The sequence below is a fragment of the Scardinius erythrophthalmus genome (genome assembly GCF_964197995.2).
Source record: "Scardinius erythrophthalmus genome assembly, chromosome: 10".
NCBI lineage: Eukaryota > Metazoa > Chordata > Actinopteri > Cypriniformes > Leuciscidae > Scardinius > Scardinius erythrophthalmus.
The window spans coordinates 42,243,753-42,257,347 of NC_138230.1; the positions used below are offsets into that span (position 1 = coordinate 42,243,753).

General features: G+C 36.7%; 1 protein-coding gene across 1 annotated transcript; it reads left to right on the plus strand.

Annotated features, from left to right (window-relative positions):
• Nucleotides 1-10,231, plus strand: matn1 (matrilin 1; the record flags this gene model as incomplete). The annotated part of the gene is made up of 7 exons (XM_081375712.1): nucleotides 1-82; nucleotides 3,660-4,006; nucleotides 6,223-6,445; nucleotides 7,138-7,266; nucleotides 9,413-9,817; nucleotides 9,904-10,056; nucleotides 10,137-10,231. 7 exons carry the CDS (start codon nucleotides 1-3, stop codon nucleotides 10,229-10,231), a joined length of 1,434 nt encoding a protein of 477 aa, XP_081231838.1.
• Between the last annotated feature and the right edge of the window lie 3,364 nt (nucleotides 10,232-13,595).

Below are 13,595 nucleotides of genomic sequence, written 5' to 3' on the forward strand. Positions count from 1 at the left end.
ATGACGTTGCCGGGGTTTGTGATGCTGCTATGCATCCTGGGAGCTCAAGCCACCGTGGATCTGAGAAATGCTGCTGCTATGGGTAAGAAAATAGCACCATTAACAGATCCATCAGTGTCATTCATTTATCACTGGATGCTGACAGTGCCGACAGGATTAATGTTTTACGGTTAAATGCTGTATTGAAGAGCAAACTTCATCCCAAAAAAAAAAAAAGAAATGCTCAGTATTAAATATCTAAAAATTCTTAAATCGAGATGCATTTACTTGAGAAGAAAAATGACTGAAGATGTTAAAGGAGAACTCCGGTCAATTTTAACATTGAGCTCATTTTTTTGTACATTTGGAGTGCTGTCAATACAGAGAACAACGACAAAAATCGGTGTTGCCTACACCGAGTTATTCTATTTTTAAAATTTGCACCCTGTTGACTTCAATGGGGCAAGTACTAAACCTGCTTTTAGCCTCTTAACATCCTTGATGTGTCATTACAAGTGCACAGCTAATGTGAGTGATTCCTTCAGAGTGATCACGGGTGAATCTGACTGCGGTAGATGTGAAAGATATGTATAAAAATGATGTTATTTCAGCCAGCGCAAATACCAATACAAATACCAATACAAATACCAATACAAATACCAATACAAAAAAATGAGCTCAAAAAATGAGCTCAATGTTAAAATTGACCGGAGTTCTCCTTTAAGTCTTATAATAAAAGATAAATAAAATAATAAAAGAAATATCTGCCAGAGGGGTCCGAAAAATAAACTTACAGTAATTCAAAGGGAAAACAAGATTATTTTTCTTACATCATTGATATTCTGTCTTGTTTTAAGCAGTTTTTCAGTAAACAAGACTTAACATCTTCAGTCATTTTGCTTCTCAAGTAAATGCATCTTGATTTAAGAATGTTTAGATATTTATACCGGAAAGCCAGACAAAAAAATAATATATATATATATATATTTTTTTTTTTTTTTGCAGTGAGTTTTTATATTCGCTAACTAATCAGTCAGTTTAGCTGGTTCAGTTAGTTCCTCACTGCTTAGTGTTGATTGACCTGTGTGCTGAAAATAACCAGACAAAATAGCTCAAAAATACAGGTCAATCTGCATTAGCTTTTTTGCTGAACCATAATTTTGCTGGCTTAAGCCGGTTAAGAAGCGTGGACACAAGCATTATCACATCTGTGGAAAGACTGAGGTGCTAAAAATGTATTTAAATTCATTATATTCGCCTATATTTTTTGTTTTACACAACAGTTTGGATGGTAGAGTTCAATGTTTAGCAAATGTGTGACCTTTAAAGAGCATGTACTGTGAAGCCTTCACTTTTTCTCATTTCAAAGTCTGTGTAGAATCACATTATCTCCTCCAGTGCTTTTCTGTGTTTTAAAGCTGCGACTTGTATTTAATTATTAGTTTAATTTTCGCAGGTCTAGGTGTTAAAAACTGAGAGAGATGCTTCAATCAAGTAGGTAATTAGGGTTATGTTTCCAGTGGTTGTTCACAACTTGTATGTCCTCAAGGAAAATGTGTTATTAAGGTTTTAAATGTCTACATTTGTACACAAAGAGGCCTTGTACCGCGTGTGTGCGTGTGTGTGTGTGTGTGTAAATCTGCGTGTGCGTGCATACCTGAGGCTGAATGTATAATCAATGGGAGTTATTATGAGAACGGCCAACACTGTACATTTATTGAGCTACACGCAGACTGTCTGGTTTTCACTCTCACTTTCTTTCCCACACGCCAATTTGTACACCTCTGTTCAAAAGTGTGTGTGTGTGTGTTTTTTTTTTAAAGAAATTACTTCTTTAATTCAGCAAGGAGGCATTCAATTGATCAAAAGTGACAGTAAAGACATTTATAAAGTAACGATTTGTATTTCAAATAAATGTTGTTCTTTTGAAATTTCTATTTCTCAAAGAATCCTGTAAAAATGAATGAACTTTTTTCAACATTCATAATAATCTGAAATGTTTCTTGAGCATCAAATCATCATATTAGAGTGATTTCTGAAGGATGATGTGACACAAGACTGGAGTAATGATGCTGAAAAATCACTCTCTCCTTAGTAAATGTAGGACACAGTATTTTCTGATATAAAGAAGGATGAGAAGTCAAGAGTCCTGAAAAAGAGCTATGAAAGTAATTTGAGGAAGATGAAAACAGATGGTACTATGGTTTTAATGATTACCTTCTAAATTTTACTCAATTCCTACTTTATGGTTAGAAATATGCTTGTGTTGAAGTCAGTGGTGTTGAAATGTCCTGTAAACTACTTCTCTTCTAAATAAATAATAGGCCTTGCAGGAGAGTTTAATCACTCACAGGATTTAAAGCCCCCATGTGGTGTAAATCAAGTTTTTAATGTTGTTTATGTGTCTATGTGGTGTTTTTAATATGCTTTAAGACAAACCATGTGCAAATTCATAAGTCGACAGCATTGCTGAGTATTTTCTCCTTAAAACTGTGAACTAAAGACAGTCTCAAAAACACACTTTGAAATCGCTGGTGTTTCTGACGTCACAAACTAACAAATCAGATCAACGTGTGATCGTCAACGAGCGGATCTCTGAGCTGAGTGAGTGAGTGGAGGCGGGGCTCATTTGCATATTCATAGAACCACGTATACTAAATGAGGCAAGGGTGTAGAGTTACATTCAAGCTATTTTAAGGCATGAAGAATTTTGTCATTTTGGTGATCAAAGGTGAGTTTTAAGGGATAAAATTATTGACTACAGGGTGACTTTAATATTTAGACTGTATGATTCAATTGGGTTTGTAACCAGTCGTACAGGGAATCACGAATCCACATGCATCGTGTTAATGTCAATTGATTCTCTCTCAGTGTTTAATGATCAAGAATGCAGTAAATAAGTAAACTGTTGCCGTATATAAACCTTCATTTCATCAGGAGGTGAACAGGTGATCACAGATGTTCACAGCTAAAGCAAGATTTTAGCATACTGAACACTTCGGAAGTGTTAAGACAGTTATATATTTTTCCACTAGAACCAAACCCTGTTGTGTTACTTTGATTAAATACTGTGAAACTGCTTTGATACAATCTGTACTGTGAAAAGCGCTATACAAATATTATAGGCCTAGTGTATTCTTAGACGGGACGCCGTCCCCACAGGTTAGACCTTTTTATATCTTCTAAAAATACCTCAAGTCAGATCAGTTTGAAAAACTTCTACCACAGTACATTCACCATCTTAATAAGACACTCTTAGAAGGAAAAGTTGTATATATGAAACCTAAAGTGTTCTGTCAGGTGCTTCATAGGGGTTCCCATCATGTGGTCATTATGGATTTAGATTTGAATAATTAATTAATTTAGCTTTAATTCATTTGACGAAATGTTATGAATTAAACAGCTCATAAACATACTTGATCACTAGAAAAAAAAGTATTAAAAATATTATGCAATTATTTAAGACATTTCTCCTTATATAGAACCTTTCAAATTGAGTCAAGAACTCAATAGGGTTCTATATAGAAAACCATTGAGCCTTTTTTGCCATCATCAATAAATAGCTAAATGTCATAGACTCATAGTGACTGTAAGTCAAAGACATTTGCGTCTGGGGTATAAACATATTGAATTCGATCGATCTCACATATTTACATCCTCTGTTCATTCACTCTTTCCAGCTGCAGGCTTGTGTAACACCAAGCCCACTGATGTAGTGTTCATCATCGACAGCTCTCGAAGTGTCCGGCCCTCTGAGTTCGAGCAGGTCAAGGTCTTCCTGGCCAAAGTAATCGACGGTTTGAACGTCGGAGCTGACGCTACTCGCGTGGGTGTCGTGAACTACGCCAGTCGGGTGAAGAACGAGATCTCTCTGAAGTCCCACAAAACCAAGGCTGCGCTTGTCAAGGCCGTGTCCAAGATCGAGCCTCTATCCACCGGGACCATGACAGGCCTCGCCATCCAGTTCGCCATGAACGTGGCCTTCAGCGAAGCCGAGGGAGCGCGCAAATCCCCCGACATCAGCAAGGTCAGAGTCATACACTCTTATAAATATTGGGATATATAGTTTGACATCAATGGAACCTTTCAAATGCACAAAAGGTACTTTATGTTTGAAAAAAGGTTATTTTAAAACAAAAAAAAGTTACTTTTAAGAACTTTTCACTAAGGGTGCTTTAACACTAGGCTGTGTTTGAAATCGCCCCCTACACCCTCATTCACTATTCCCTACGTTTGTCCACAAATATAGTCCAATTTAAGGAGTGAATTGAAAAGAGTGCGCCGGAAGGTCTGCCGCTTTTGCATAGTTTGTGTTTGCTGTTTATTAATAATTTGAAACGTAGCAAACTGGCAGCTTCATTAGTAATGAAAACATTTATCTTGAACTCTGCCATGGAAACTAAACCTTGATTAAACAATTTAATAATCAAGTAAAAAGGAATTTATACCAGTATAATATTATGCTGTAGCCACATTGGACCAGCGGATTGGAAAATGGATGTACCGGTATGTATGATTCAGCTGCGGCGCCATCTTCTGATGAGTAATTAATTTCGGTACGACTTTAACAGTGCTTTATGGGTATTCTCTAGCCGTTTAGCGTACATTGGTTGTACACTCGTTATTGCGGTGCATTGTGGGATAGAATGAGTGCACTCGAAAACGTCCGCTATGGTTTCGGACACCACTACAAATGGCTGTCCCCTCAAATAGTGCCCTGTTTAAGGGTATGGGGCGATTTCAGACACAGTCTAGGACTTTTGGTGCACACCTGTGTTCGATTGAAGTCAGAGTTTGGTTCGTAAATGGTATGAACACTGTTTTCCAAACTCGTTTGCGCACCTGTGAAGAGCACCCAAATCTGTTTGCTGCTGATATGAATGTAATCGTACTAAATCATGGAAGTGAACCACTACTGATGACGTATGATTTGATAAAACTGGGTGTTTGTGTGTGTTCTCACTCACTTTCCTGACTAGCGTGACTGACGCAGTGCAAGCAGAGAGAATGTATATCTCACCTTCAACAGAAATGGACTCTCACGTTCTTTAGAGCAATTGCAATTCGTTTGCGGCAGATGGACGCAAGCATAGATATCATATAATAAAGGCTAGATGTTTTGTGCACGCTGCTGGCCAATGGAGGTCGACGTCCGCACGTGGCGGCCATCTTGCCACAGGCAGCTCGCTCACTCGTAACATTGTGTTTTAATGCTGCATGTACTTTTTAAATAACCATAACTTGCTCAATTTTCTACCGATTTTCAAATGGTTTGGTTTGTTATAAACGTCAGAGATGTAGTTATGACACTGCATACATATGAATAATTATTACCATGGACATCAAGCATTCGGAATTATAGCCACGTTAGTAACGTTTGTAAGAAACCAAACCGTTTGTAAATCCGTCAAGATTTCAGCGAGATAAGAGTATTTGTATTCATGCTGATCACTCACCTTACATCAGGTACCACAGAGCCCGCCAGAAAGCCTGCCTGTGACAAGATGGCCGCCGGTGATGCCATTCGAGACTCCGCCGTAAGACATCTAGCCTTTTATGGATATCTATGGACGCAAGTGCCGCTACGTGCTGATGTGTTGGAAACAAAACCAAAAGTGAAAAAAAAAAAAGTCTGAAAACAAACCGCTTCACAAACAATACACCATGGTCCATTTAGGTACATAATAAAAAGTAAAATCTTAGTAAGATATGTCAACATTTGAATTTTGAGGCCTTTAGGCCTAGTTGAGGAAGTTAAAAACCCAATACTTACATTTTAAAGTGTAATCTGGCTTTTTCTCAAAACAAAAATCCACTTGTCACCACCACACAATGAAATCCGTATTTGAAGGGGATGTTGAATTGAAACAGCCCTCGTCGCGCCACTCTGACGCATTCGTTGTTCAAAAGCAGCCTTCGAAGGATGCAGCCTCTGAATTGGGACACAGCTAATGTAAAGGGGGAAGCAATTGAACTTTGGTTCGGAAAAAGCAATCAAGCAAAAGTCTATGGCTTCGCTGTGAAAACTCCTTTTTGAAACCTTTATTTTGTAAAGGTAGTGTTGTAATCTCATAAAACCCCCATATTGGCATCATTAACACCATTAAGCCTCGTTGGCAACATGCATCTTGCATTACGTAATCCGCAATGGATGAATTAGGCCCAGACGAACATCTGAATCTACTAGAATATCTCCAGTTTTAGATCATTTTATTAAAAAATGTCATTAATAAACATTTGCAGGTGGCAATTATTGTGACTGATGGCAGACCGCAGGACAACATCCGTGACATTGCAGTAAGGGCGCGTGAGGCCGGCATTGAGATATTTGCCATCGGAGTGGGCCGTGTGGAAATGACCACGCTCAGGCAAATGGCCAGCGAGCCTCTGGAGGATCACGTGGACTACGTGGAGAGCTACAGCCTTATTGAGAAGCTCACCAAGAAGTTCCAGGAGGCCTTCTGTGGTAAGTGAGAGGATGAGGGGAAAGGAATAAAGGTCTGGAGACTGTCCTCACCGTGGCCAGCGATAGTAAAGGTGTATATACGAGGGCATGTTATCATTAATCTCACTCCAGACGTAGATCTCCACCGTGTGCTTGATGCTCCACTGCACTCGGTTCTCCAGGCGAGGAAGTAAAAGCATGTGTATTCATCACTGATGTGATCGTAGTTGCTGCAGTGCAGTGGTTCTCAGCTTGGTGATACACTGGAAAAAAGAGTATTTGTCTTGTTTTCCAGTACAAATATCTACACCGTTTACTTGAGATATTTTCTCTTATTTTCTCACATTTTCAGAAAACAAGACTTAACATCTTAAGTCATTTTGCTTCTCAAGTAGCATAATAACTTCTCAAGAGTTTTTTGATTTTTGTAATGGAAAACAAGACATAATTTTTTGCTCATCTATTGTCATCATTTAGACAATTTCAAAATTTAAAAGGTTGAGAACCAATGCGGTAGAACTTTCTGCTGTCCTGAAGTCTGAGTCTCTGACATATTTCTGTGTGTTTTAAATATTTGCTGTTCGTTTCGAGCGCAGCGGATTGTTAAAACGCATAGATTTTCTTGAGTTCCTACTTTCACATAGAGTAATTCTCTCCTCGCTAACCCTTCCTTCCCCCACCCGGTGTGTGTGTGTGTGTTACATTCATGGTAGCGGTTGTGTCGGACCTATGCGCGACAGGCGATCATGACTGTGAGCACATTTGCATCAGCACACCCGGATCTTTCAAGTGCGCCTGCAGAGAGGGTCACACACTCGGGGGCGACGGCCGAACATGCAGCGGTGAGTATGTGTGTGAATGTTGGGTAAGAGTCAAACACAAAAGACTCCATATACATGTGCAGATTTGTATGTATATAAAACCCCTGCTTTAAAGATGAATCAGAATCTTATTGGCCAACACACACTCACTCTAAATGGACAAATCATGTGACTAAATGGCCCATTTATAATTTGACTTCAGTTACCACAATGGTTTTAAGCTTGTTAATGTGACCCTCAAATATGGCAACATCCTTGTCCAATAAAATATAACACTTCTATATATTTTCATAAATTATTATTATTATTCATAAGTTATTATAAAAAAAGAAACTGGGGTAAAAATCTTCATATCCTGGTGCTCTTTGGATGAGAGATAGTTAAACTTAAGAAAGGCCAAGGCACTCGAGAATTAATCAAATGTAAAAAGCCTTTAAATACATTTTAATTTAATTATTTTTAAAATTTTCTTAATCCTCAAGATCCATTTATTATGTGCGAGAAAAGAAATTATAAAAGATTATTATAAAAAATATCCAATATCCAATAATATATAATTGTCACTATATTGAATTCTTTGGCAAGTTTTTGGAAATATTATCTGGAAAATATTTACTTTGTTTTAAGTTGATATCTTTTTATACCCACTAGTAATGTTAGAAGTATAAACATTAGAGACACTCAGTTATGTTTTAAGATTATGTCCATGTTGCAAGGAAGATTTTTTACGAAAATATTAAGGATGCACAATATATCGGCCACCATATCGATATCGGCCGATATATGTTCATTTTTATTGTTACTGTTATCGGCCTGATAAGAAAATTTGGATGATATATTAAAGCCGTTTTTAATGCATCATTTCCTTCAGCTGAGACACTTCAGATACGCATTGTTCAACATGATGGTTTTGAATTGCTTGAAATATGATTAGAATCACTTCAAAAAGGAAAATACAGTTAATTGCAACGTGCAGAATTAATATTAAAAGTGTAATATGCCACGCCTGTCATATAAGCAACATCAAATTATAATGAGAGCATTATAATTGTGTGCTTGGGACTTGGCTTTTAATGGTGAAATGTTTGTTTCAGGCTCTAAAAAATTATATAAAAATTTGGATTTAGATTTATCGGCCAATATATCGGTTATCTATAGAAGCTTGTTTCCGCCACAGAATAAAACATTTTAAAAGATAATTGCGACTTTTTATCTCACAATTGCGAGTTTACATCTCGCAATTCTGACTTTATTTCTCAGAATTGTGAGATGTTAAGTCAGAATTGCGTGAAATAAAGTCGCAATGCGTGTTATAAAGTCAGAATTGCATGTTATAAAGTCAGAATTCTGACTTTTTTTCTCGCAATTGCGACTTAATATCACGCAATTCTGACTTTATAACACGCAATTGCGAGTTTATATGTCGCAGTTCTGACATCTTTTCTCAGAATTGTGAGATATAAAGGATAAAGGATACAATTCTAAGGAAAAAAAAGACAGTTTTTTTTTTTACCACAGAATAGTTTATATCTCACAATTCTGACTTTATAACACGCAATTGTGGCTTTATTTCTCAGAATTGCGACTTTATATCTCGCAATTGCGACTTTATTTCTCACAATTCTGACTTCATATCTCGCTATTCTTTGAAAAAAAGTCACAATTCTGACTTGATATATCGCAATTGTGAGAAAAAAAGTCAGAATTGTGAGATAAAAAGTCGCAATTATTATTATTTATTTATTATTCAGTGGTGGAAACAAGCTTCCATAGTTATCAGCTTTCAAGTATAAAGAATTATCGGTTATCGGTATCGGACAAAATGTTCATAACGGTGCATCCCTAGAAAATATATGCAGATTAATTTTTTATTTCTTACTGTTGAACAATTAATTCCATGCCTTCCCTCTATAGAAAAGAGAAACTAAAAATGAATCAGTAATAATAATAAATCTTATAATATATATATATATATATATATATATATATATATATATATATATATATATATATATATATATATATATATATACACTTTGAGAGTCCTAAATTAATTGAATAAATTTTGGTTAAAAAATTTTTTTTTTGGTAGATTATAAAAAAAAAAATTCGTCCCCGTTTAGTTTGGAAACCCCATTCAACAAACACTTTATCTCTCTTATCTCAGCTTGCAGTAACGCAGCCACAGACGTGGTCTTCTTGATCGACGGGTCCAAGAGTGTGAGACCAGAGAACTTCGAGCTGGTCAAGAAATGGATCAACCTGATCATCGACAAACTGGACGTGTCAGAAACCAACACTCATGTGGGACTGGTGCAGTATTCCAGCTCGGTGAAGCAGGAGTTTCCCCTGGGACGCTACAACAACAAAAAGGCCCTCAAAGAAGCTGTGAAAAAGATGGGTTATATGGAGAGGGGAACCATGACTGGCCAGGCCCTCAATTTCCTGGTGGACAACAGCTTCACTCCTAACCAGGGCGCCAGACCGGGAGTGGCAAAGATCGGCATTGTCTTCACTGATGGCAGGTCGCAAGACTACATAGGAGACGCCGCCAAGAAGGCCAAGGAGAGCGGTTAGGGGACAAAATGCACACACAGAAATGCAATGCAAAGTGCAATGAGTATGAGTGTTTTTACAGTGCACTGTGTGCGTGTTTAGGCTTTGAAATGTTTGCTGTGGGCGTTGGCAATGCTGTCGAGGACGAGCTGAAAGAGATCGCCTCTGCTCCTGTCGCTGACCATTACTTCTACACGGCTGACTTCAAAACCATGAACCAAATTGCCAAGAATCTGCAAATCAATGATTGTCAACGTAAGTAAAACCACAAAAAAATAAGCATTGAAACTAGCATTTCATCAATTTAATTTGTTTTGCTGTGCTATTACTTACAGCGGAAGATCCCTGTGAATGTAATTCCCTCGTCAAGTTCCAGAAAAAGGTGGAGGAGGCACTACAGGCATTAACAAAGAAATATATCCTTTCCTAAACAGTGTTCGGGTTCAGAGCTCAATCCCACATCTGCCATGCTGAAAATATACACTACACAAATTCCTATTACGCTCAATATTCAATATTGACTTACATAATGCTGTTCTGTACATTAGCTGAATGTGTCATCTTTTTACGTAAGATGTGCCTTTTTAAGAGGGTTTTGAGATGAAACACATTTGGACTAAGAAATTAGGGATGCATGATATAGTGGTACCATAGTGGTTAATGGCAGATATTGTTTATAGGTTTATAGGATGTATATACAGGCCGATATTGAACATTTAATTGTGCATGCTCATTTTCAGCTATTTGTACATTTATTTGTCCTTATATAATCTATAACAATAATTCTTTAAAACAGTAATTAACAAAATGAATTACAAATATTTTTAAAAATAAAAATACTTTTTTAAAATATTAAATATATTTGTAAACTATAAAAATAATACAAAATAAAATATATTTAGCAAATATATTTTAATTGTTTAGACAAAATATTATATAATTTAATATATTGTATTAAAAATGTAATATATAAAATAATAAGTTCTGTATATAAATATAAAACAAGTATAATACAAATATAGTAAATAAAATATCAGTCATTTACTGATTATCAGCCTTAACATGAAACTATTTTTCGGCTTATCCGCAATGACCAGAATTTTGTTATTGTTGCATCTCTAAAAGAAATGTTATAAAGCACCTAGCGCAGGTTATGATGGTATTATTGCATCATTTCCTTGACAAAAGCATCACTGGACGCTGTGACGAAAAGGATCGCTGCCCTGGAGAACAAGATAGTTTGAGAAGGAGCCAACCTCTAATTCTTACACTAACATCCCTTTCTTTTCTTGTAAAAAAAATGTCTCCTGTGACCTCTGACCCTGATGCTTAAGATCCACTCCATTTCTTCCTGCCTCTTTGCCTTCATCACTATATTGTCATGGGGATGGAGCACTGAATAAAAGCGAAAGGTGTCAGTTTTCAAACAACCATCTCCCCCTTCAACAAAACCCTGTAAGCTTGACTAAAAAAAATCTGAGAAGATCTTCACGTACAACATGGGCAATAAAGTCTTCCCTGTGGGGAGGTGGTGAGCCTATTAAATCATACTGTCTTTCTTCATTCCTCTTTCTCAAACACACTCTTTCAGATTCTGCCCCGAAAGTATTATTTTATAAGGAATATATATGTAATGGTAATTTAATATAAGTTTTGACTTGAAATGTGTGAATGCTTGATTATTTTCTCAGATAAAACACTCCATGAAGCACACACATACACAGACACAACACACACACACACACACACACACACACACACACACACACACACACACACACACACACACACACACACACACACACATGTAACTCAAGGGCAAACATTCACTGACCCTGCAAGTGCTAAACATGCTGCTTGTGATGATTCAATAAAATCCCATTTTGTGTCTGTGTTTTTGTTTGTTGTGTCCTTGTTGTGTGTGTGTGTGTGTCGAACAGATGCGTAGGGTTCATTACTTCAATACAAGGTTACATAAGAGAAAATGCTCTGTGTAATTATTAGGAGCCCCGGGTACAGAGGGATGTAAAGTGCAAGGGTATAGCAGCTGTAGTCATGTAACATCAGCGGTAATGAAAGGTTGTAGATGAAGTGATTGAGGCGTTCTCTCTCTAACTGAAGAGCCTTCATTATCTGATTTTACTTCAGAAGCCAATTGCAATGTTGGATATACAACAAAGTATTTAATGAATGTAATCGCCATGCTGTCATTGTCATGTGACCTACTAGCGTCATTTGCATGACTACCATTCATAAACCCCCATGGCCTCACGGGATAGTATAGTGTCCATCATATGTCTTAGTGGAAGTAATAAGTCATCTGTGTACTTTTTGCCTACTCTTTTATGAATACAGTGAATTCAAACATACTCTTTTCACATTTTGTTTTGCGCCTGCTATGTGATTTCAGTCCAGTCCAGTAAAAAAAAAAAAAAAAAAAAAAAGTAAAATATGCACGGATGAACTGCGGGCCATTGCATAAACGTAGCCAGTATGTTAAGACTGTGGCCTAAAAGGGATAGTTCCCCCAAAAATGAAAATCTTGTCGTCACTCACCCTCAAGTTGTTCCAAACCTGTATGAGTTTCTTTCTTCTGTTGAACACAAAAGAAGATATTTTAAAGAATGTTGGTAATAAAACAGTTGACAGTAGCCAATGACTTGTATGGTATTTGTTTCCTACTATGTAAGTCAATGGGTGCCAACATTCTTTAAAATATCTTCTTTTGTTTTCAACAGAAGAAAGAAACTCATACAGGTTTGGAGCAAGATGAGGGTGAGTAAATGATGACAGAATTTTCATTTTTGGGTGAACAATCCCTTTAAGAACTAGTTTGACCAACTAGCAGTTACCCGAGGGGTAATCATTGTTATTTTTCTAATTCCAATTAGACCAATCTATTTATGTTAAAAGTTAGGAGCAGTATTGATGAAAAAATGTAGATGACTAACTTTTAAAACTAGTCTAAGCAGTTTATGCAACCGGCCACATTAAGATCATTAGGATGCGTGAATTTTAATTTCAAGGTGACTTTAAGCTGACATGGAAAGCTTAGCCTATCCATGGTTTATTGCTTGTCCAAGATGGTCTACCAGCTCGGACCAGTTTATTATTTTAACCCCCGATTTCACAGACAAAATTTAAATCTAGTCCCAGACTAAAATGCATGTTTGAGCTGTTTTAACTGAAATTAACTTGAAACTAAAATATGTCAGTGCCATTGTTTTGCCTCAAGATGAACATCAGTAAAGTTTTATCTAAGGCACGCTTATAAAAGCTACTTAAATGACCTAATTGACCTATAAAGGCCTAATCCTGGCTTAATCTAAGCCCTTTCTGTGAAACCTAAAGCTACCTGTCAAATAAATGCTTATTTACAGTAGACCAGCAGGGGCCAGTTGCATAAGCATAGCCATTATGTTAAGACTGTGTCTTAAGTACTAGAATGACCAACAAACGGTTAGTCAAGGAGCGACCAGTATAACTTTTTTTAGTATCAAATTAGACCAAACTACGTTTATATAGGCATCTTTACACAGAGTTAAGGCTGCTCAAAAGCGGCTCTGATCTGCTCAGAATTCTGTGAAAATGCACATTTTGTGATTTTATGCGCTTTTTCTTTGTAAAGATGCCTTATGTCACTGACTTAAAACAGTTATGAAGAGTTTAAAGAAAAAAAATGTGATGACTAACTTTTAAGAAGTAGTCTTAGCAGTTTATGCAACCTGTTAACCTGCTAATGAGATAATAAAAAAAAAGAACACAGCTCTTTCTCAAATGGATTTGGGAAAAAT